This window comes from Schistocerca cancellata, chromosome 6, assembly GCF_023864275.1.
Source record: "Schistocerca cancellata isolate TAMUIC-IGC-003103 chromosome 6, iqSchCanc2.1, whole genome shotgun sequence".
In the NCBI taxonomy this organism is placed as follows: domain Eukaryota; kingdom Metazoa; phylum Arthropoda; class Insecta; order Orthoptera; family Acrididae; genus Schistocerca; species Schistocerca cancellata.
The window spans coordinates 242,514,612-242,536,877 of record NC_064631.1 but is presented as its reverse complement, the minus strand read 5'-3'; the positions used below and the strand labels follow the sequence as shown (position 1 = coordinate 242,536,877).

At 42.3% G+C, this 22,266-nt stretch overlaps 1 protein-coding gene across 1 annotated transcript in view; it reads right to left on the bottom strand.

Annotated features, from left to right (window-relative positions):
* Positions 1–1,577: 1,577 nt before the first annotated feature.
* Positions 1,578–22,266, bottom strand: part of LOC126088265 (uncharacterized) — a 178,243-nt gene continuing 157,554 nt past the window's right edge. The window contains exons 8-10 of the mRNA XM_049906395.1: positions 13,419–13,503; positions 13,190–13,304; positions 1,578–3,757 (exon numbers count right to left, since the gene is read on the bottom strand). Coding sequence (XP_049762352.1) covers positions 3,313–3,757; positions 13,190–13,304; positions 13,419–13,503 — 645 coding nt within the window. The 3' untranslated portion in view covers positions 1,578–3,312. The remainder of the gene's footprint in view (positions 3,758–13,189; positions 13,305–13,418; positions 13,504–22,266) is intronic.

Here is a 22,266-nt window from a genome sequence, read left to right as displayed (position 1 = left end):
TTTCCGAAAAGCTGAAGCGGAGTTAACGAATAAGAACGATTCATATGGGAAGGTAAAAATGATAATCCTGTTGTTTAGATTGTCACGAAACTTCAGAAAATTCCATCAACAGCAAGGCATTTTTGTGAATGGGTATTACACCCAGTAGTTTACTGGAAACTTCACCTGCAGTTGTGAAGCCCACTGATGCTTTTAGTGGCAAATGTGGTGGGCAAAGCAAAAGCCACATTGTTGCTGGGCACTGGTTGTCGGTTACGAACAATACAGACCTTGACAAAGGGTGAAAATAAGTGCCCGCTTGGTGGATATTCTTCCAAAGAGTGTGGTCAAGATGTCGGGAACACTGCCAAAGAGAAACATATTGCCTATAACACAGGCAACAGGCAGCTGTTAAAGGTACCACTTCCGTAAGGATGGGAAAGGGAGACTTAAAAGCAGCCAGACACCTAAAACGTAAAATGAAAACACAGTGGGAAGCATTTGTTGCATGTAGTGGAAGCTTTTGAAGAAAGAGGTTCAACAAAATTGCTTCATAAGCAGTCAGTTTCACACAATTTCAAGATCTAGTCCTGGAGCCACAGTCACTTGGGAAGCACAGACAACTTGCAGTTCCAATTAAACTGCCTGCAGGCCACCTTCGACGGAGGACCAGGATACCTGTATACAAGGACCTTATAGACTTAAGTTACTTCATCGCAATAATGTACTACCTTTTTACATAAATATACATCACAAAGAGAAGAGCCAAAAAACTCATGAAAGATAATAGCAGTGCCAGCAAGCAGAATGTAATGAAGAGTAATAAATGGTTTTTGAGATTGACTCTTAGTCTAAAGAGGAGATGCTTCAAGAATGTGAAGTTGTCTTCCTCGAATTATTTACTATAAGAATATAAAATAATTCTGTACTTATTTATTTTAGATTGCCCTGTTATGGTTTTGAACACTGAGGGCAACACCATGTTAATGAGTCTCTGATTACTGACCGAGTAGTATTTTTCGTATGCAGCGGATTTCAGTCTGTGGTATGATTAATAAATGTCTAAGCTTCTTTATATTTTAGACTAAAGGCAGCCAAAGAGAATGACGCTTGCTACACTTCTGGACTGATTTCCCCAGCTGCAGTTACACGCACTTACCTCCCTTGGCTTCTCAGTGTCTAACTTGTTTTCATGCATTTTAAGGACATCATATATGAAGCATACTACTAAATATTCGTTCTTTCATTTTTGTCCTACTTTTAGATCAAAATCCACCATTAACATGGGATTTGCAACCATTTATATTGTTACTGTATCGACTTTCATGATCTCTAAAATACTTTTGTTTAATTTTAAATAATTTTTGTTACTCTGACTGAGATACTTTCGTTACAAGTTACACGATTTTGTTAATGTCATTATCTGAATTTCCAACCACCTTTGATCTGTGACAAAACATAGATTGTTGACTTTAAATATAATCAGATTCTGATTCATCGCTGTAGTAATAATAACCTTTCTAAACACTAATTTTTGTTATTTCGATATTCTTCCAATTATACTAACCTGTAGACTGAAGAACATAGTGTACATAGCAAAAAGTTTGAGCCACATGAACCTACATAAAAAAAAAGAAAAAAAGAAATTGATTGGCACAGTGACAGAGCTGTAACTTCAGTCTCCATTTGTAGGTAATTTTATTAATCTCCAAGTTCAGTGTGACACAAAGTAGTTTTACATAAGAGCACTGTATCGTTTTAGTAACCACGAAATCGATAGTATTTAATGCTGTTTCTGTCTCGGACGCACACCGACTGGATTTTTATTTGTTTTAGTAACAAGGAAAAGGGCAAAAAATCAAGACAGTAACATGTCATCCCTGAGGGATTACACTGACAGAAATGGAAAGTGTTACAACATGTGCAGAGTGTGTAAACACTACTAAGCTGATACTCTGGTATTTCAACCCCATGGGATATATTGATTAAAAGTTCAGCCTTATGTGAGATTATTCTCAATGCTCTAAAGCAAGTATTCTACAGGCAAGAAGTAGTGGATGTAATGATGGGTACTGAGTGTGTTTAACGTTACTGGAATTTTTCAGGTGGGGCTTGCAACACAGAATATGCAGAGGATGGGCACACACAGCTTACCATGATGTATTGGACACTGAGAAAAGATAGATTTGTCAGAATAAAGGACAATCGGGCATCATACCAACAGATCACACACTTAGCTGGGAGTAACGCAATGACTGCAGAATACGTGAAAATGAGATGAACTTGGGACAATAGTATGTTAAGAAGTGTAGGTACAGTTCCTCATAGGAGAAATACACCATGCGAAGAATGTAGGCTTGCTTGACCCTAGAATGTAGGGTTGCTTGACTGGGTTTGAAAAATAAATGACAACATTTGGAAACTCGGAAGAAATTACAAGGAATGTATCACCATGAACTGCCACTAGAAAGTTGCTGGAAACTGGGTTGAAGTCTCAAGTTGCCTTGTGTAGTTTACTGCTAACACCATACCACAAAAAATGTAGACTTGTCTGATTGACACCAACGAGTCTGTAAAAGACTTGGTGAAAGCTCTCAGACAGGAGCTATTCTCAAAAACTATAATTCTCCAGCTCTTGGAATTGTGGCGTGGATAGCTACCGAATATGGGCAACAGGGCAGATTTGGTAATCACTGAAGGGAAGCTGAATGCTAATCTGTGGGTAGAAAAAATGGTAAACGCTGTTGTCATACCCTTCGTGATCAGGGCTCCAAATGGGATATTCCAATGAGATAATGCACGCTCCAAACTGCATTTCACAGCACAAACACCTTGATAAAACTATAGATCCTTGACTAGCAGTCCTGTTATCTGATGTGTCACCCACAGAGCATGTCTGGGATGCGATGGAAAGACATGTACTTCTAGACTAGCCTTCAACCAGCAATCTTCATGAACTGACACAGCATGTATTTTAGGCATGGCTAGAAAATCTTCAATGTATCACTCAGATGTTGCATGCTTCTATACCAACTGAATACAAGAGTTTGTTCATGCCTGTAAGGGTCTCATCTCATAAGGAAGTCCACGATGAACATCAGTTCCGAATGGAATGAAATTTTAATACCCGCTATGTGTGAACATCTCCAAATAGTTTGGTAAATATAGGATCGGCGCTTAATGATGTAGCAATTTCCACTTCTGATAGTGTAACTGAAGTGAGAGTACAAAACAGTTTTTAAATGTCAGACTGCAGAATGAAACGCAGCATGTGGACCGATATTTAGTGCACCATTGCCGCTGCGTGTGCGTATTTCACGTGCTGAGAGCACACTACTTGCGTGTGTCGCTGCTGCTGGCGCTACGGGCGCTCATCACGGACACGGAGCTTGGCGACAGCAGTCGTGCTCTCGCCAGCCGCTCCGGCTGCTGCAGCAGGCGCGCCGTGCGCTCCGGGTGTCGCGCCGCCAGTCCGGGCGGCGGTGGCAGCGCTGGCGACAGCCGCAGTTCCACTGGCTCGTGTAGCTCCAGTGCCAGATGCGGTGCGCACTGCCCCACCACCGGGCGCAATTGGCGGATCCGCCGTTCGTGGCGCGCGCGGCGCGAATGCAGATCGTGCGGCGGCCCGGGAGAATGAGGCAACACCGGTGGCGGCGGCAGCTCGGGCATGCGACCGGAAGTGGTGGCAACCTCTGGCGTTTCCGGTCTGTCGTGGTTGCTAGGTGGTGGTGGCGACGGCGACTGTGAAGGAGATCCGCTCTCGCTGTCGCCACATATACTGCGCAAAGACCCAAGTTTTATTAATGTAATATACTCCATTTACTGCTGATTTCACAAAACCCACTCTCTTATCTTAGTCGACTACTCATAACTGGCGAGGCTACTGCAGCGCCACTGGCGTGTTTTACCTGTACTAAGATTCATCTCTCACGAGTGATCGTTTTTGTTTATACGGTAGCACTAGAACTGAATTCGTTGTAAGTGTTGTCTGCTGTGCAATTTGGCACCTGAATGGTGAAAGTGAGGTTACGAGGGCTGTTCACCTTACACAAAATGAAACTATATCAACAGAATTAAGCAGTTATCAATAATAGTAGTGGCTTAAATGCGAACATTTTTAGGTTAGGCTTTACCGTGACTGTTACTGACATTAAATGAAAGAACAAGTTCACTGTTACCAGTCACCGTTTTATTTATTTCCAAGACGCGTTTCGAAGGTTTAAACCTCCATCATCGGGTGGATTTACATTAGTAAGTATTACATTTGTGTGTGTGTTGTGTTACGATTTTTGGAGGAACTTGTGGCACTGCCTAGTGGAGAAACGAACACTATTTCAGAATATGGTTTAGGATTACTTTTGACGAAAAATTAAACTGATATCTAATGGTAAACATTAATTAAGTAAACTACAGTACCTTCAGTGATCACAGGTTCCTTTTGCTGTCGTAACACATCACATGTATACTGCCACATTTGTAAACAAATATGGCGTCTGGAATCAGCTGGGTGCAAGGTTCGTATAGCAGAAGTGAAGACATAATCGCAAAGTGTTATAATGTTTATAACAGCTCCATAGTAGACACCCTAAAACACTCAATAATGGCAAAGGAATCACAACACAAAAAACAAAAAGAAAATAACATCTTCCATACAATCCCCTTTCTGGGTAACATTTCATACCAGATTGCCAATGTCTTCAAACGGAAAGGCATAAGCATATCCTTTACAACAGACAACAAGATTGGACAGAAGTTACCCCCACAACAACGGCACACGACACCCACTTCATCACACAGGTGTGTACAAAATTGAATGTTTGGACTGTGACTGCTTCTACATAGGCCAGACAGGCAGATCATTTGAGATTAGGTTCAAGGAACACATGGCAGCACTAAAAAACAAAAACAAAAAAAATATCACACATCAGCAATAGCTACCCACCTGCATGAAACAAAACACCATGTTAACAACACAAGTATTAGCATCTTACACATCCAACCAAAAGGCAGAAAACTAGACATCCTTGAAACACTCCAAATATACAAACATCAAATGGAACAACCAGAATCTATCTTAAATGACAAAAATGACAATATTTACAATAGTATCATCTCCGTTTTCAGCAACTGCCTACACTCATAAAAATGCACACGCACACACACACACACACACACACACCTAATATTACCATAAATATTGACAGCTGCCAAGACTACAAGAGATTGACCTCATTCACAGATAATTCATCACACCAACAGCTTGTGCCCCTTGTCAGCTTAAAACTGTATGTACATCAACTACTGGCACAAATATATATCTATCTGCATAGTTTATAGCATTAACCAATGTATTGCCCCAACCTTTAGGCAGCTAATATGTGGAACATGCAATCTTAAGACTCCTTGCCATGTAAATGTTTCCTCTCATATAATCACTCTTTTCTCTCTCCCTCTCCTTCTCTCTCTCTCTCTCTCTCTCTCTCTCTCTCCCTCTCTCTCTCCCTCTCCCTTTCACTCACACACTCACACACACACACACACACACACACACACACACACACACACACACACACTTTTTCTCTCTCTCTACCTCTCCTTCTGCCTCCAGCCCCTCACTTCACATCTGTTTATTAACCCCAATCAAAGAGTGTAATGTATGTATGATTTTACTGTTGTAGCCAATATGATCATTGTAATTATAGTCTGTAACATTTCACCTAATTGTTATCAATAAGTATGAAGTTTAAGCCATTTTAACATTTCACGTGATTGTATAAACGAGTACGAATGTTTGCTGTTTTAACTTGTCAGAATTGGATTTATATACCACCTGAAGTACACACACATAAACAAACACCGCTAAATGCTTAAAGCAATTATTCTGTAATAATATTGTTATGATGTATATTCTTTGCACTTTGCGATTATGTCTTCACTTCTGCTATACGAACCTTGCACCCAGCTGATTCCAGACGCCATATTTGTTTACAAATGTGGCAGTATACATGTGATGTGTTACGACAGCAAAAGGAACCTGTGATCACTGAAGGTACTGTAGTTTACTTAATTAATGTTTACCATTAGATATCAGTTTAATTTTTCGTCAAAAGTAATCCTAAACCATATTCTGAAATAGTGTTTCGTTTCTCCACTAGGCAGTGCCACAAGTTCCTCCAAAAATCGTAACACAACACACACACAAATGTAATACTTACTAATGTAAATCCACCCGATGATGGAGGTTTAAACCTTCGAAACGCGTCGTGGAAATAAATAAAACGGTGACTGGTAACAGTGAACTTGTTGTTTCATTTAATAGTAGTGGTTATTTATGATCAAAACAAAACTTCGAAGTGCATGTTTTTCTGAAAGCTCATACAATAAATTCTCCACACTGGAGCGAAAGAACAGAAAAAGTAGATTCCAAATGTTACAAAACATCAAAGTTTCGTTGCTCAAGAAAATATGTACATAAAAACACACGAAACAAAGTTTGGAATGCACTACCTATGGTCTATTTACTTCATCCTATGTGTCTTATTTTCTTTTCAGGTGTCAAATAACACGGAAAAACAATGTTTTTCTTCTTTGATAGAGTCGACTTTGAAACAACTTCAATTAAAAAACTTTTTCATCCATTTACATCCTTCTTTGTGTACAGTGTATACAGCATCATTGTCCAGGTATTGTAAAATCTTTTTGCTTACAGATATTTCGTTTCTCTTGTAGGAGACTGATGGCAGGTAAGAATCAAATTATCATGCAAGCTTTGAAATGACTAATGCTATTGATACCACTGTTTTTAGGACGAGCAGTTTATATTCTAAGCACATTTCCTGCCATTCTGACAATCCAAGCTCACACACTTCCCATGTAAGTTATTTGTAGAGCCATTGCATTTCCCACAGAAATGCAGCTCGAGGCTTGCACAGTATAGACTAGAGTGTATAATTGCAACAAACCAGTTATGAGAAGGAAGTTGTGATGGGAACAACAGAATTAAATCAATCGATACGGCAGATTCTTAAAAAACAATATACTTATTCACTTGTAGTTTTACAAATCGGCCGAATCACTCTCTTGAGTGAAACCAGTCTGTAGGAGAAACTGAATGAAAACAGTTGATACAGTCCATTGCATTCAGTTCTGGGTGGAAATATTCGACCTTTTTGTCACTGTTAAGTCATTATTGATAACGGCACTCAGCTACTGCCTGTCATTACTGTCATTGCCATTTGGACACTTCCTGTTTATTGAGTGCCAAGAAGTGGCTTCTAGTTTAGTTTTCCGTCCATGTTTATTAATAGGCGTTTTCTTAATAGTAAACTCTGTGTCTAGATTAGACTGGTGAAACGCTTGTTGCCATGTGAATTGAAGAAATCATTTAGCTGGACAAAAAGTGATCCTCAAGGTAAATTCAGTGTCATATACAGTACCTGCAAGTGTGATTTAAATAAGGAAACTGTGTTCGTTAACCTTACTATCAACGAGGAAATACAAAAGTGGGTCTTACATTTTTCTTTTATTAAAAAACCATAACAAATATCTTTCCATGTTCATGGGAAATTTTTATTTGTCTTTCACCTTATAAATTAATATACTGTACTATTGTATGGTTAAAATTTTAAAAACTGAAGTCTAAAATACAATTATTATGCTGAAGGGCATATTTCGTTTCTTTTGGCGTACCTGTGACCATAATTCAATCAGTGTCTAAGTTTCATTTGGCAAACTTGACATGCCATAAATACAGAAATTCCCTCAAGTAACTGCTGTTTCTTCAAGTAAATTTATAGCTATTTCTTTATTGCCTTTCTGTACTCTCTCCATTTGTTTATTGATGTTCACAAAGACCGCCAGATGTGGAATTTATCGCCATATGTGTAACAGTCATATAGAACCAACCATTTTGTGTGGAGGGGGTAAATGTCATCTGTAAATGACAATATACTCTCCAATTGAAGACTATTTCTTGATATATTTCAATATTCCATAACCTACACTTGAGCTAGCGTTTTTATTTCTGTTTGTGAAACTTTTAGTCAAGGAGAAAATGTGTTATTCAGTTCTTAGATCAAAGAGTGGATAGAAATTTTGGATGGCCTGTATATTAAAGTATGGACATTATGTTTCTAGTTTATATAAGCTTTTCATTGTCCAAGTTTTGTCCATTGTTGCTTGTTATTACCTTTAACAAATTGAAACAGTATAAAACATATGTACACTCCTGGAAATGGAAAAAAGAACACATTGACACCGGTGTGTCAGACCCACCATACTTGCTCCGGACACTGCGAGAGGGCTGTACAAGCAATGATCACACGCACGGCACAGTGGACACACCAGGAACCGCGGTGTTGGCCGTCGAATGGCGCTAGCTGTGCAGCATTTGTGCACCGCCGCCGTCAGTGTCAGCCAGTTTGCCGTGGCATACGGAGCTCCATCGCAGTCTTTAACACTGGTAGCATGCCGCGACAGCATGGACGTGAACCGTATGTGCAGTTGACGGACTTTGAGCGAGGGCGTATAGTGGGCATGCGGGAGGCCGGGTGGACGTACCGCCGAATTGCTCAACATGTGGGGCGTGAGGTCTCCACAGTACATCGATGTTGTCGCCAGTGGTCGGCGGAAGGTGCACGTGCCCGTCGACCTGGGACCGGACCGCAGCGACGCACGGATGCACGCCAAGACCGTAGGATACTACGCAGTGCCGTAGGGGACCGCACCGCCACTTCCCAGCAAATTAGGGACACTGTTGCTCCTGGGGTATCGGCGAGGACCATTCGCAACCGTCTCCATGAAGCTGGGCTACGGTCCCGCACACCGTTAGGCCGTCTTCCGCTCACGCCCCAACAGCGTGCAGCCCGCCTCCAGTGGTGTCGCGACAGGCGTGAATGGAGGGACGAATGGAGACGTGTCGTCTTCAGCGATGAGAGTCGCTTCTGCCTTGGTGCCAATGATGGTCGTATGCGTGTTTGGCGCCGTGCAGGTGAGCGCCACAATCAGGACTGCATACGACCGAGGCACACAGGGCCAACACCCGGCATCATGGTGTGGGGAGCGATCTCCTACACTGGCCGTACACCACTGGTGATCGTCGAGGGGACACTGAATAGTGCACGGTACATCCAAACCGTCATCGAACCCATCGTTCTACCATTCCTAGACCGGCAAGGGAACTTGCTGTTCCAACAGGACAATGCACGTCCGCATGTATCCCGTGCCACCCAACGTGCTCTAGAAGGTGTAAGTCAACTACCCTGGCCAGCAAGATCTCCGGATCTGTCCCCCATTGAGCATGTTTGGGACTGGATGAAGCGTCGTCTCACGCGGTCTGCACGTCCAGCACGAACGCTGGTCCGACTGAGGCGCCAGGTGGAAATGGCATGGCAAGCCGTTCCACAGGACTACATCCAGCATCTCTAAGATCGTCTCCATGGGAGAATAGCAGCCTGCATTGCTGCGAAAGGTGGATATACACTGTACTAGTGCCGACATTGTGCACGCTCTGTTGCCTGTGTCTATGTGCCTGTGGTTCTGTCAGTGTGATCATGTGATGTATCTGACCCCAGGAATGTGTCAATAAAGTTACCCCTTCCTGGGACAATGAATTCACGGTGTTCTTATTTCAATTTCCAGGAGTGTATATTTGGACACCCTGTATGTTCCAAAGATTACGTTTTTAGTGATAACATCACTGAGGACTTTTAAACTAATCTGACATTGGAAGCACAATCATCTAAAATAAGTACATATTACAAGCCTTCTGTGTAACCTAAAATGACTTGTTAATCCAATGGTTAAATAAATCTAAAGGGAATCAATGGATGGTTACAATAATTTTTCACAAAAAAAGGCACTAGAAGTGACAGTGTTTGCTTAAAAAGAGAATGATAAAGATACAAAAAAATCGTATCTTATGTGCTTTCTTCACGTCACTTGTGCATTTAGCAGAACAGATATATCGATGAGGGCTGCAAACCAGCAGAGACAGAGCGCCAATAAATTTAAATAAAAAACTAATTGTTCATTTACTTAAATGTAAATTTATAATGAAACACCAGGTATTAACCTTTTAAACCATCCAAAAATACATATTTAATGCCACAAGTACGAAAAAAATTGCTTTTAGGTAAATAAATGTATAGATTTTGAAAACACTTCATTTTTAAAAATATATTTTACATTTACCTCTCATTGAAATCCAAGGTATGAGGGTATTCAGTAAATAATGCAACACATTTTTTTTCTAGATTCCAATGCATCATGCATATTATTTCCCACTCTTTTGGCAAAACCATATTATTCCCCACTGTTTTACTGAGGGTATCACAATACACTTCAGAGTTGACCATAGCACCATGAGATAGAACATCCAACATAATAACAACCCCTTCAGAGTCCCAGAAGACCATAGCCATGACTTTACCAGGAGGTGGGGGGATGGCATTGAACTTTTTCTTCGGAAGAAAGGTGGTGCGGTGCCATTCTATGGATTGCCATTTTGTTTCCAGTTCAACGGAATAACCCACATTTCATCGCCTCTTGCGATGTTTGACAAAAAAGTCACGATCAGCCTCACTAAGAGCAAGCAGCTGCACACAGATGGCCTTTCGTTGTTCTTAACGGTCTTCTGTTAGGCAGAGAGGAACCCAGCTGGCACACACCTTTGAGTACAGTAACTGGTGGACGAGTGTGTCAGCACTAGCAACAGAGATGTCCAGTTGGGCAGCAAGGTATTTGATTGTGACCTGTCGATCATCTCCAATGAGAGCGCTCACACGTTCCAACGTTGCAGGAGTCGCACCTACGTGCGGCCGGCCGGCACAGTAGAGATCAGATAGGTTTTCGTGACCTTTTTGTGATGATGACAGACGTCTCGCACAACGACTCACCGTGATTTTTTTCACTGCCAGGTCACCGTAGACATTATGCAAGCGTCTATGAATATCTGGAATTCTCTGGTTTTCCGCCAAAAGAAAATCAATAACAGCTCTCCGCTTGGAACATACCTCCGCTAAAGATGCTTGCTGAAGGCTACATATAGCACCGCAACCTGTTATAACTTCATGAAACTATTGGGGCTGAAGTGAGAATATTCCACGATATCCGCTCACAGATTTTGTCAACTGAAATTGGCTGATGGAAAGAAACGTGTCGCATTACTTATTGAACTTATTTCGAACATTATTTGTCTCCAAAAAGTTGGCAGCCCCACCTGTGATACATGTATAGCCAGACTAAAAAGCATGTAAATGAAGTCACTCAAACCTGGAGACTGAGTGAAAACATTCACATAACTGCCTTAATTGACAGAAACTTGTGTCAGACGGTTCTCTCCCAGTAAGTGAAACCACTCAAACCCAGAGAGTGATGAAAACATTTAGCCGGCCGGTGTGGCCGTGCGGTTCTAGGCGCTTCAGTCTGGAACCGCGTGACCGCTGCGGTCGCAGGTTCGAATCCTGCCTCGGGCATGGATGTGTGTGATGTCCTTAGGTTAGTTAGGTTTAAGTAGTTCTACGTTCTAGGGGACTGATGACCTCAGATGTTGAGTCCCATAGTGCTCAGAGCCATTTGAACCATTTTTTTGATGAAAACATTTACATAGGCGATGTGGCCACAGAAACTACGAGGGACATTTCATAAATAATGCAAATTAATTCTTTTTACTTACACGTTTAATTTTCAATATCTCTTTACAGTCTACAATATAGTCTCCCTGCTTCTCTATGACTGAAACCCGACTTCCCAGAAGCTCTATTATTCCATCTAGGACACCACTTCGATTCATTTGTCGAATGTATTGGCTAACGATGGTAGAATACCGTTCACGCAAAGGTTTTTTTCAATTTCAGGAACAAGTCTTAGCCATCCGTATTCTCGCAGTTTTTGGGTTATAACATTGCTGATATGCGGGCGAGCATTGTCGTGAAGAATGAGTGGCGCAGCCTCCAGCAACTGAGGTCGGGTTTTGCACATTTTGTTGCGCATGTTTCGCAGGGAGCTACGACAATACACTGCTGAAGCACTTGTTCCACATGGGACTCTATCTGTCATGATGATTTCTTGGTGGTCGTAAGCAAAAATCATCATTCCCTTGAGCTATGATTGAACGCGACGAAAGTTCTTTGGACGTAAAGAATCTGAAGCTCTCCCTTCATTGGACTTTGATTTCAACTCCGGCTACAAGTCTCTAATCCACTTTTCATGAGTAGCGACAGTTCAACACAAGAATCCTCGACCTTCATGGTCGACTCCTTGTTTGAGCGAGGTTACAATGTCCAGGCGTTTCTACTTCTCTTCAGCAATCTTTGTGGGATCCATCTCGCAGAAATTTTTCTCTTCTTCAAATCATATGTCAGAATACGGTATACTGGTCTTGTGGGAATTCTCGTGGCTTCAGAGCGTTCCTCACCAATCTCACTGCAATCTTCTTCAAGAGTGTCTGCCATAGTTTCACACTTCATTCATCTGTTGCCGTTTTTGTCCCTCTGAAAATGTTCAAATGTGTGTGAAATCTTATGGGACTTTACTGCTAAGGTCATCAGTCCCTAAGCTTACACGCTACTTATCCTAAATTATCCTAAGGACAAACACACACACCCATGCCCGATGGAGGACTCGAACCTCCACCGGGACCAGCGGCACAGTCCATGACTGCAGCGCCCAAAACCGCTCGGCTAATCCCGCACAGCTTTAGCCTTCTGAGTTCAGGCTCATACGACCAGAAGGGAAACGATTAACCCAACGTGCAACTGTGCTACAGTCCACTGTAAACTGACCACAAACATCACTTTAAGGCGCGATGGATTTCTGTAGGGTTTCTGGCCGCGTAAAGTTCGATCTTGATGTACGACCTATGGTATTCACCAGTCACAGTACCCGAGACTCCTGCAGAGTCCATTTCTGCCTCTCGCTACTTTTATGTTAGAGTAAGGAGTGATAAAGCGAAGAAAAAACACGTGCTTCTTCCTCACGTTCCCAACTACATTTGACGTAATTTTCAGAGTTGTTGCATCAAACAATCGACAGCAATACCGATCTATGCCTTATTTATGAAATGTCACTAGTAGTTTCATTCAACTGAAAAAAAAGAAACTACTGAACGTAAAACCCATCGAGTGGTCAATCTTTTATTAAAACCAGCCGGTTTCCCCATCACTAGACAGTAGACCACAACAACATGATTATGTAGTGGGCAGTGTCCCACCTGGACTGGCTGTAGACAGACGAGTCCGGGGTAATGATGCCGCGCGCTTCTGCCGCCTGCCAGGGTGACGGGACGGCCGGTCGGTGCTCTCGCGAGGGCGGCGGCAGTGGCGGCGGCGTGGCCGGCAGCGGCTGCGCGGGGCGGCGCGGCTGGCGCATGCGCAGAGTGGCCACGTGGCAGCCGCCCGCCAGCAGCAGGCAGCGACCTCCCGCCGCCAGCGACAGCGCGCCGTGTTCCAGCCCCAGCTCCAGGGGTCCGCGCACACTCACTGTCTGCACGCAGCACTGGTCCCACACGTCCCACGCCTTCACCACCTGCAGCAGCCCGGCCGGGATCGCCTGCTACAACCTCGACGTAGCTTTGTTCCCGTTACACACAGATGGGGGAAAGTGCCCTACAGCGGATCAGTTGGTCTCTTGCCTTTGTAGAAGGCCACACAAGAGCTGGTCCCTAGGGCGGGTCAGAATCGCCAGCCAGTTCTGCTGATATTTTTGACGAATGCAGCCCACCAATTTGAGTCCCGTCACCTCCCAACAACATTCTGTCCCCGTCTGTTGGATGTAATCTCTCAGAGTTGTCCGGACGTCGGGTTCCTTCGTTGTTGATGTTATTGTTGTGGTCTTCAGTCATGAGACTGGTTTGATGCAGCTCTCCATTGTGCAAGCTTCTTCATCTCCCAGTACCTACTGCAGCCTACATCCTTCTGAGTCTGCTTAGTGTATTCATCTCTTGGTCTCCCTCTACGATTTTTACCCTCCACGCTGCCCTCCAGTACTAAATTGGTGATCCCTTGATGCCTCAGAACAAGTCCAACCATCCGATCCCTTCTTCTGGTCAAATTGTGCCACAAACTCCTCTTCTCCCTAATTCTATTCAATACCTCCTCATTAGTTACGTGATCTACCCATCTAATCTTCATCATTCTTCTGTAGCACCACATTTCGAAAGCTTCTATTCTCTTCTTGTCTAAACTATTTATCGTCCAAGTTTCACTTCCATACATGGCTACACTCCATACAAATACTTTCAGAAACGACTTCCAACACTTAAATCTATGCTCGATGTTAACAAATTTCTCTTCTTCAGAAACGCTTTCCTTGCCATTGCTAGTCTACATTTTATATCTTCTCTACTTCGACCATCATCAGTTATTTTGCTCCCCAAATAGCAAAACTCCTTTACTACTTTAAGTGTCTCATTTCCTAATCTAATTCCCTCAGCATCACCCAATTTAATTCGACTACATTCCATTATCCTTGTCTTGCTTTTGTTGGTGTTCATCTTATACCCTCCTTTGAAGACACTGTCCATTCCGTTCAACTGCTCTTCCAAGTCCTTTGCTGTCTTGACAGAATTACAATCTCATCGGCGAACCTCAAAGTTTTTATTTCTTCTCCATGGATTGTAATACCTACTGCGAACTTTTCTTTTGTTTCCCTTACTGCTTGCTCAATATACAGATTGAATAGCATCGGGGATAGGCTACAACCCTGTCTCACTCCCTTCCCAACCGCTGCTTCCCTTTCATGTCCCTCGACTCTTATAACTGCCATCTGCTTTCTGTACAAATTGTAAATAGCCTTCCGCTCCCTGTATTTTACCCCTGCCACCTTCAGAATTCGAAAGAGAGTATTCCAGTCAACATTGTCAAAAGCTTTATCTAAGTCTACAAATGCTAGGAACGTAGGTTTGCCTTTCCTTAATCTTTCTTCTAAGATAAGTCGTAGGGTCAGTGTTGCCTCACGGGTTGCAACATTTCTACGGAATCCAAACTGATCTTCCCCGAGGTCGGCTGCTACCAGTTTTTCCATTCGTCTGTAAACAATTCGCATTAGTATTTTGCAGCTGTGACTTATTAAACTGATTGTTCGGTAATTTTCACATCTGTCAACACCTGCTTTCTTTGGGATTGGGATTATTATATTCTTCTTGAAGTCTGAGGGTATTTCGCCTGTCTCATACATCTTGCTCACCAGATGGTAGAATTTTGTCAGGACTGGCTCTCCCAAGGCTGTCAGTAGTTCTAATGGAATTTTGTCTACTCCCGGGGCCTTGTTTCGGCTCAGGTCTTTCAGTGCTCTGTCAAACTCTTCACGCAGTATCATATCTCCCATTTCATCTTCATCTACATCCTCTTCCATTTCCATAATATAGTCCTCAAGTACATTGCCCTTGTATAGACCCTCTATATACTCCTTCCACCTTTCTGCTTTCCCTTCTTTGCTTAGAACTGGGTTTCCATCTGAGCTCTTGATATTCATGCAAGTGGTTCTCTTTTCTCCAAAGGTCTCTCTAATTTTCCTGTAGGCAGTATCTATCTTACCCCTAGTGAGATAAGCCTCTACATCCTTACATTTGTCCTCTAGCCATCCCTGCTTAGCCATTTTGCACTTCCTATCGATCTCATTTTTGAGACGTTCGTATTCTTTTTTGCCTGCTTCACTTACTGCATTTTTGTATTTTCTCCTTTCATCAATTAAATTCAGTATCTCTTCTGTTACCCAAGGATTTCTACTAGCCCTCGTCTTTTTACCTACTTGATGCTCTGCTGCCTTCACTATTTCATTCCTCAAAGCTACCCATTCTTCTTCTACTGTATTTCTTTCCCCCATTCCTGTCAATTGTTCCCTTATGCTCTCCCTGAAACTCTGTACAACCTCTGGCTTAGTCAGTTTATCCAGGTCCCATCTCCTTAAATTCCCACCTTTTTGCAGTTTCTTCAGTTTTAATTCACAGTTCATAACCAATAGATTGTGGTAAGAGTCCACATCTGCCCCTGGAAATGTCTTACAATTTAAAATCTGGTTCCTAAATCTCTGTCATACCATTATATAATCTATCTGAAACCTTCTAGTAACTACAGGGTTCTTCCATGTATACAACCTTCTTTCATGATTCTTGAAGCAAGTGTTAGCTATGATTAAGTTATGCTCTGTGCAAAATTGTACCAGGCGGCTTCCTCTTGCATTTCTTAGTCCCAGTCCATATTCACCTACTACGTTTCCTTCTCTTCCTGTTCCTGCTGTCGAATTCCAGTCACACATGACTATTAAATTTTCGTCTCCCTTCACTACCTGAATAATTTCTTTTATCTCATCATACATTTCATCAATTTCTTCATCATCTGCAGAGCTAGTTGGCATATAAACTTGTACTACTGTAGTAGGCGTGGGCTTTGTGTCTATCTTGGCCACAATAATGCGTTCACTATGCTGTTTGTAGTAGCTTACCCGCACTCCTATTTTTTATTCATTATTAAACTTACTTCTGCATTACCCCTATTTGATTTTGTATTTATAACCCTGTATTCACCTGACCAAAAGTCTTGTTCCTCCTGCCACCGAACGTCACTAATTCCAACTATATCTAACTTTAACCTATCCATTTCCCTTTTTAAATTTTCTAACCTACCTCCCCGATTAAGGGATCTGACATTCCACGCTCCGTCCCGTAGAACGCCAGTTTTCTTTCTCCTGATAACGGCGTCCTCTTGAGTAGTCCCCGCCTGGAGATACGAATGGGGGACTATTTTACCTCCGGAATATTTTACCCAAGAGGACGCCATCATTATTTAATCATACAGTAAAGCTGCATGCCCTTGGGAAAAATTACGGCTGTAGTTTCCTCTTCCTTTCAGCCGTTCGCATTACCAGCACAGCAAGGCCGTTTTGGTTAGTGTTACAAGGCCAGATCAGTCAATCATCCAGACTGTTGCCCCTGCAACTACTGAAAAGGCTGCTGCCCCTCATCAGGAACCACACGTTTGTCAGGCCTCTCAACAGATACCCCTCCGTTGTGGTTGCATCTACGGTACGGCTATCTGTATCGTTGAGGCACGCAAGCCTCCCCACCAACGGCAAGGTCCATGGTTCATGGGGGGGGAGGGGGGGGGGGGTTGGTTCCTTCGTGTGTGGTCTAAATCGGTGGTTGTTCGTGATTTATCCGCGGACCCAGCTCTGCGATGCATGCTCGATGAACCAGAGGCCACAGGCGACGAATTTCAGGAGTTCCGAACATGTATCGGCGGAAATCACTATGTTTACGTGGGGCTCCCAAAACTGGATTTCGTAAACCGATTTCGCAATACTGTTTGTGGTTGATCATGTAAACTCTCCAAAATCGATTCAGGAAATCCATTTCTAGCTCCCGGTTTTCCACCTCCACAATCGAGTTTGCTCCCATGTAAACCTACAACCGTTTTTGAAACGCGCTTGGAGTGTCAGGTTACATCTTGTTTTCGAAATATTTGACTAATATGGAGGCGGTCTCTTATTGTTGCAGCTGGCCGTTGTGGCCTAGCGGTTCTAGGTGCCTCAGTGCGGAACCACGCTGCTGCTACGGTCTCAGGTTCGAGTCCTGCCTCGGGCATGGACGTGTGTGATATCCTTAGTTTAGTTAGGTGTAAGTAGTTCTAAGTCTAGGGAACTGATGACCTCGGATGCTAAGTCCCATAGTGCTTACAGCCATTTGAACCTTCTTATTGTTGCAGTGAAGGAGAAGCAGAAATATTAGACTGAGCATGAAACAGTCTATCTCTAATATTGAAGTGGAGAGAAATAGTGATGTGCTGACTAAATCAGAAAATGGAACGGCTGTTTTCCAGACGCGATATTTAACTGAGCTAGCAAACCCGCTTCAAACCTTAAAATGTAAACACGACAGCAACAATCGGTTTCCGAAATTCGCTTTTCGTCTTTCGAAAGATGTATCGCTCGTAAGCTTAGTGAATATGTTGTACAGTACGGCGTGTTTAAGACATTATTTAATTGTTGTACATTTTCGAATTTTGAAACTCGTTTATATTGTCGTGATGATGGGTGTTAGTAGGACGAAATCTGTGACAGTTGCCGGTAATTTGTGCAATATTTACTCATATATTTCTCGAAAGAAAAATCGCACAAAATTGATTAAAAGTGGATTGCTGAAAGGCAACATTCCAGACATATAAATCTGATTCATTATTGCTGTGAGAACCCTGGAAGTTCAGTTTGCTAGGAGGATGGCGTTCTAGATCTTTTCTAAGGTACAGTAATTCGTAATATATATGTAATATAATGGACAGAGAACTATTATGGGTAATACAATAATCAACCTAGTACAAGCAACGAGTTAATGGCACCATCATAGTGTTGGTTTATGCAATTCATCCCGCCCTTCCTCCCCTCCTTTTAACCTTCTTTCAAGAGGCTTACATCTTTCTGAGCCCTGTCTGAATTTATTGAAGGTATTTTAAATTAATCAACTACAAAAACAGCATATTTTTGTTCCCAAACGCATTTCGTGCCATTGAAATAAAACATCATCAGTGGTCTGTGATGAAATACATTTACCATTCGGCTTACTTTCTAGATCTAAAATCGGTTCATTGCAGATGATGTTGATGTACTTAACGATATTTGATGTTCGATTTTCACCGGCCGTTGTGGCCGAGCGGTTCTAGGCGCTTCAGTCTGGAACCGCGCGACCGCTACGGTCGCAGGTTCGAATCCTGCCTCGGGCATGGATGTGTGTGATGTCCTTAGGTTAGTTAGGTTTAAGTAGTTCTAAGTTCTAGGAGACTGATGACCTCAGATGTTAAGTCCCATAGTGCTCAGAGCCATTTGAACCATTTGTTCGATTTTCGGTCACATCAGGAAATGCTTGCACGTTTTTCAGGTATTCCCTCATTTGGCAGCATTGTTGCTTGTGCCGTAGTTGCAAAGACGCCTTTAAAATACCTTCAGTTATTGTAAAGCAACTGTGGACAACATGGTCACACATAAGAAGAATTTTTTCTAAAGCTTTATATCAAATTTTGTAGCTTATACTTTATAACACTTTGGAATACCGTTGCAATTATCTCTTTGTATAACTGTTTTTTTTTCTTTTTTTTTTTTTTTTTACATTCTTGTTGGTGTAATGGCCAGGTGTCAGCTTACACAAACAAGGCATTCCGCCGTAAAATTGGTGGGAGTTTCTCGATGTGTCCACTGGTCCATCCCTTCAGTATACTTATAGGAACTTAAACTTGGGCTGTCACCTAAAAACCTGAACGAGGACAATGGCAAAAGTCTGCACATTTGTGCCCAGCTAATGAGGCTGGATCGCCGCTTCCGAGAAATGCCAGTAATAGTCCGTAAGCCGTGTGACCACTAACGCACCGGTGGAGACTGCCGTTGTTCAAGAATCTGTCGGAAATATCCGTGGACAGTTGCTAAAATCCGCTCGTGTGTGGTCAGTTAACCCCTTCAACTCTAGTGGGACTAAGTGCAAATTTTAGTTTCGTCTTCCACCATTCTGTAGGGGGTCCGCAAGTCGTCCGCTTCGCTTGTTATCAATTCACAATTACATGTTTTGACAATGGAAAACGTTTCTACTAGAGTGCTGCAACGCTCGGTGTTTGACCGGTCACAGCTCGCTTGTTGACGGGGGGACCGAGTCGCTCGTGTCCGGCCCCACACGACTCGGCTCGGTCACGTACTCGCCCCATGTCTGTTGTCCGGATTCCGGACACGCGGATAACCGAGCATGACCGGTCACCGCTGACGTCTCACCTCGCCTCGCCCCGGCTCGGCTCGCTGCTCTGTACTTCACTGTACAAATCCAACGCCTCTCTCTCCCCCCCCCCCCTCTCTCTCTCTCTCTCTCTCTTTTAATACAAAAGTAACGTTTCCAAGAACGGGTACGTTACACAGCTAAATTCATAGAGCACTTTCTTTTATAATATTTACTCCCGTCTTCCTAACGTCCGGGAATTTTGTTGTAAATAAAACATTGATCACAAGAGACCAATCTGTGTTAATGTAATGAGATGTAAGCGTCAAATAGTGCACCTGATTATGCGAATCAGTCCACATATCAACTGTCGCAGCACATGTTTTATTAATAACTTCCGCAATAACAGAAGACGTTATACTGTTTCGTATTGCATCAGCTTGTTCTTTGACATGTCTGCTTATAGTAGAGGGATGTGGCATGGCATCTGCCACGTTAACTTTTCCATAATGCGCACCTAGATGTATTAATTCTTGGCCTAGTTCTCTGAAACCTTCACCGCAAACAGCATTAAAAGGTCTCATATCTTTAGCACACATTGCAACACACTTTGCTGTAATACTATTTTTTATTACTGCCGGTACTCCTGAAGGAGCTGTATCTTTGTGAGGTTTCTTGCAACTGTGTTTCTTTAAAAGAGTGGTTCGCGATTGGAAACACAATTATGTAGAGCAGTTTATGCACGATACGTACCCAGTAGACGCACTGTTTTCGTCTACAAGCACCAAAAATATGCTCCGTACTTGGCTTTTTAGACATTCCCGTCTCTTCACTGTGTAAACATTGATTTCAATCTTACGTCTTACTGCACTGGATTCCTCGCACTGCATGATTGCAGAGAGAGAGAGAGAGAGAGAGAGAGAGAGAGACACCACAAATGAGAAGCCCGTACTGGCTGCAGTCTCACACGGATAATGACACGTGTAATGATTTTGAAGTTGCGTGCTACGTATTCGGTCACGGCTTCTATGCTCGGTCACAGGAACTAGTGCGGGCAGCCTATCCAGTTAGGGTATGCTCGCCCCATCTCGTATTTTGTGCTCGCTTACTCGGTCATGCAGGACTCTAGTTTCTACATTGTGCTACATTTTTCATTATTTATTCTAGATAATGGCTGGTAAGCCTTTCCTGTACTTCACTAGAAAGGTTTATGATTAATGTTTATGATTAAATCGTTTCATATAGATGTTTGGTTAAAACTGTATTTCGTTGGCAAAATGTAAACTATAGTCGCGTAAACTGAAATCTCATCAGTTGCTTAAACAGGGCCTCTTGCTTATTGATGTTTAATGTCTACTGTTTGTATTCATTGTCTTGTCATTCTCTTTAGGGTAGTGGGGAACGTTGATCAAAGAAAGTCAAAAAGTAGAAAATGAGTAAAGAAAAATGCAGTTCAGAAAAAGAAGACGGACTGAAAGAAGGGAAGTGAACAGTTAAAAAAAGAACAAAAATGTATGAGGCTGTGCAACATAAATTACAGTACATTCGAGAGGAAGCAACAACAACAAAAAAGAGGCAGATCTACGATTCTGGGTAAAGATGTTGAAAAAAAGCCGGTTTAGTACAGCCTTATTATGAAATCTTCGTTCCTTGGGCTTACTAGTAATGACTTGTGAAAAACGCCGTACAGTTGGCAGATACAAGTAGCACTGAACAGCATTTCAAAGATAAAATTGCTAGGGAAAGTGGGTTTTATTCTTTTTCTTAAATGTTACAAACTGAACTGGCAGAAAGAAAGCTGGTCTTTCGGGTCAGCGAAGAAGTTGCAGAGAATTCCTATAATCGCCTGGAAGATGTTGTATTATGCTTACTTTGAAATTACGGTATATTTTCTCTAGTGTAATAGCTTTTGCTTACTGTTATTTCGATTAATGTTACAAGGGGATCGATTACGGTAACCACTTTTCAACTCTCTACGTGTAATGTTCCAAAAAATTATTTTTCACAATAATTTTTAATAATATTTTCAAAGTGTAAAATGCAAATGGCGATTAACGCTATGAAGTACACATTACATGCTTTTAAAGCACACGTTTCACTATTTTCTGCTTTAAAAAAAATAAAAAACGAAATTGGGTGCCGTTTTGGGCACTTTTCTTTATAGCCGTCGTCACGAAACCCAGCGGCTCTCGGACGTATTTGTCAGCCACTAAGGGGCCTGCAAAAGCTCTATGTTTACTGAAAATACTAGTTTATTGGTCAAACGTTCGAGCGGTGCGAAAAAAAGACTGCCTAGAAATTACACAATTTTTCTCCAAATTCTCACAGCCAAACGAAGACTGGAAAATAGACAAGTGGGGTACATCAAATTGACTAGCATAAGGTCTAGTTTAGCCAAAAAATGTTTAACTACTTGAAAATAATGAATAATTTACATACACTTAATTGGCGATTTGAGGGAAAACTACACAATCAATTTTTGTCTGAATTTTCATAGCCAAACAAAGATCATGAAACGGGCAATTGGGGTATGACATTGACCAGGGTGAGACCTAGTTCTGCCACAAAATATTTAATTGCTTGAACGTAATCAAGGTATTTAA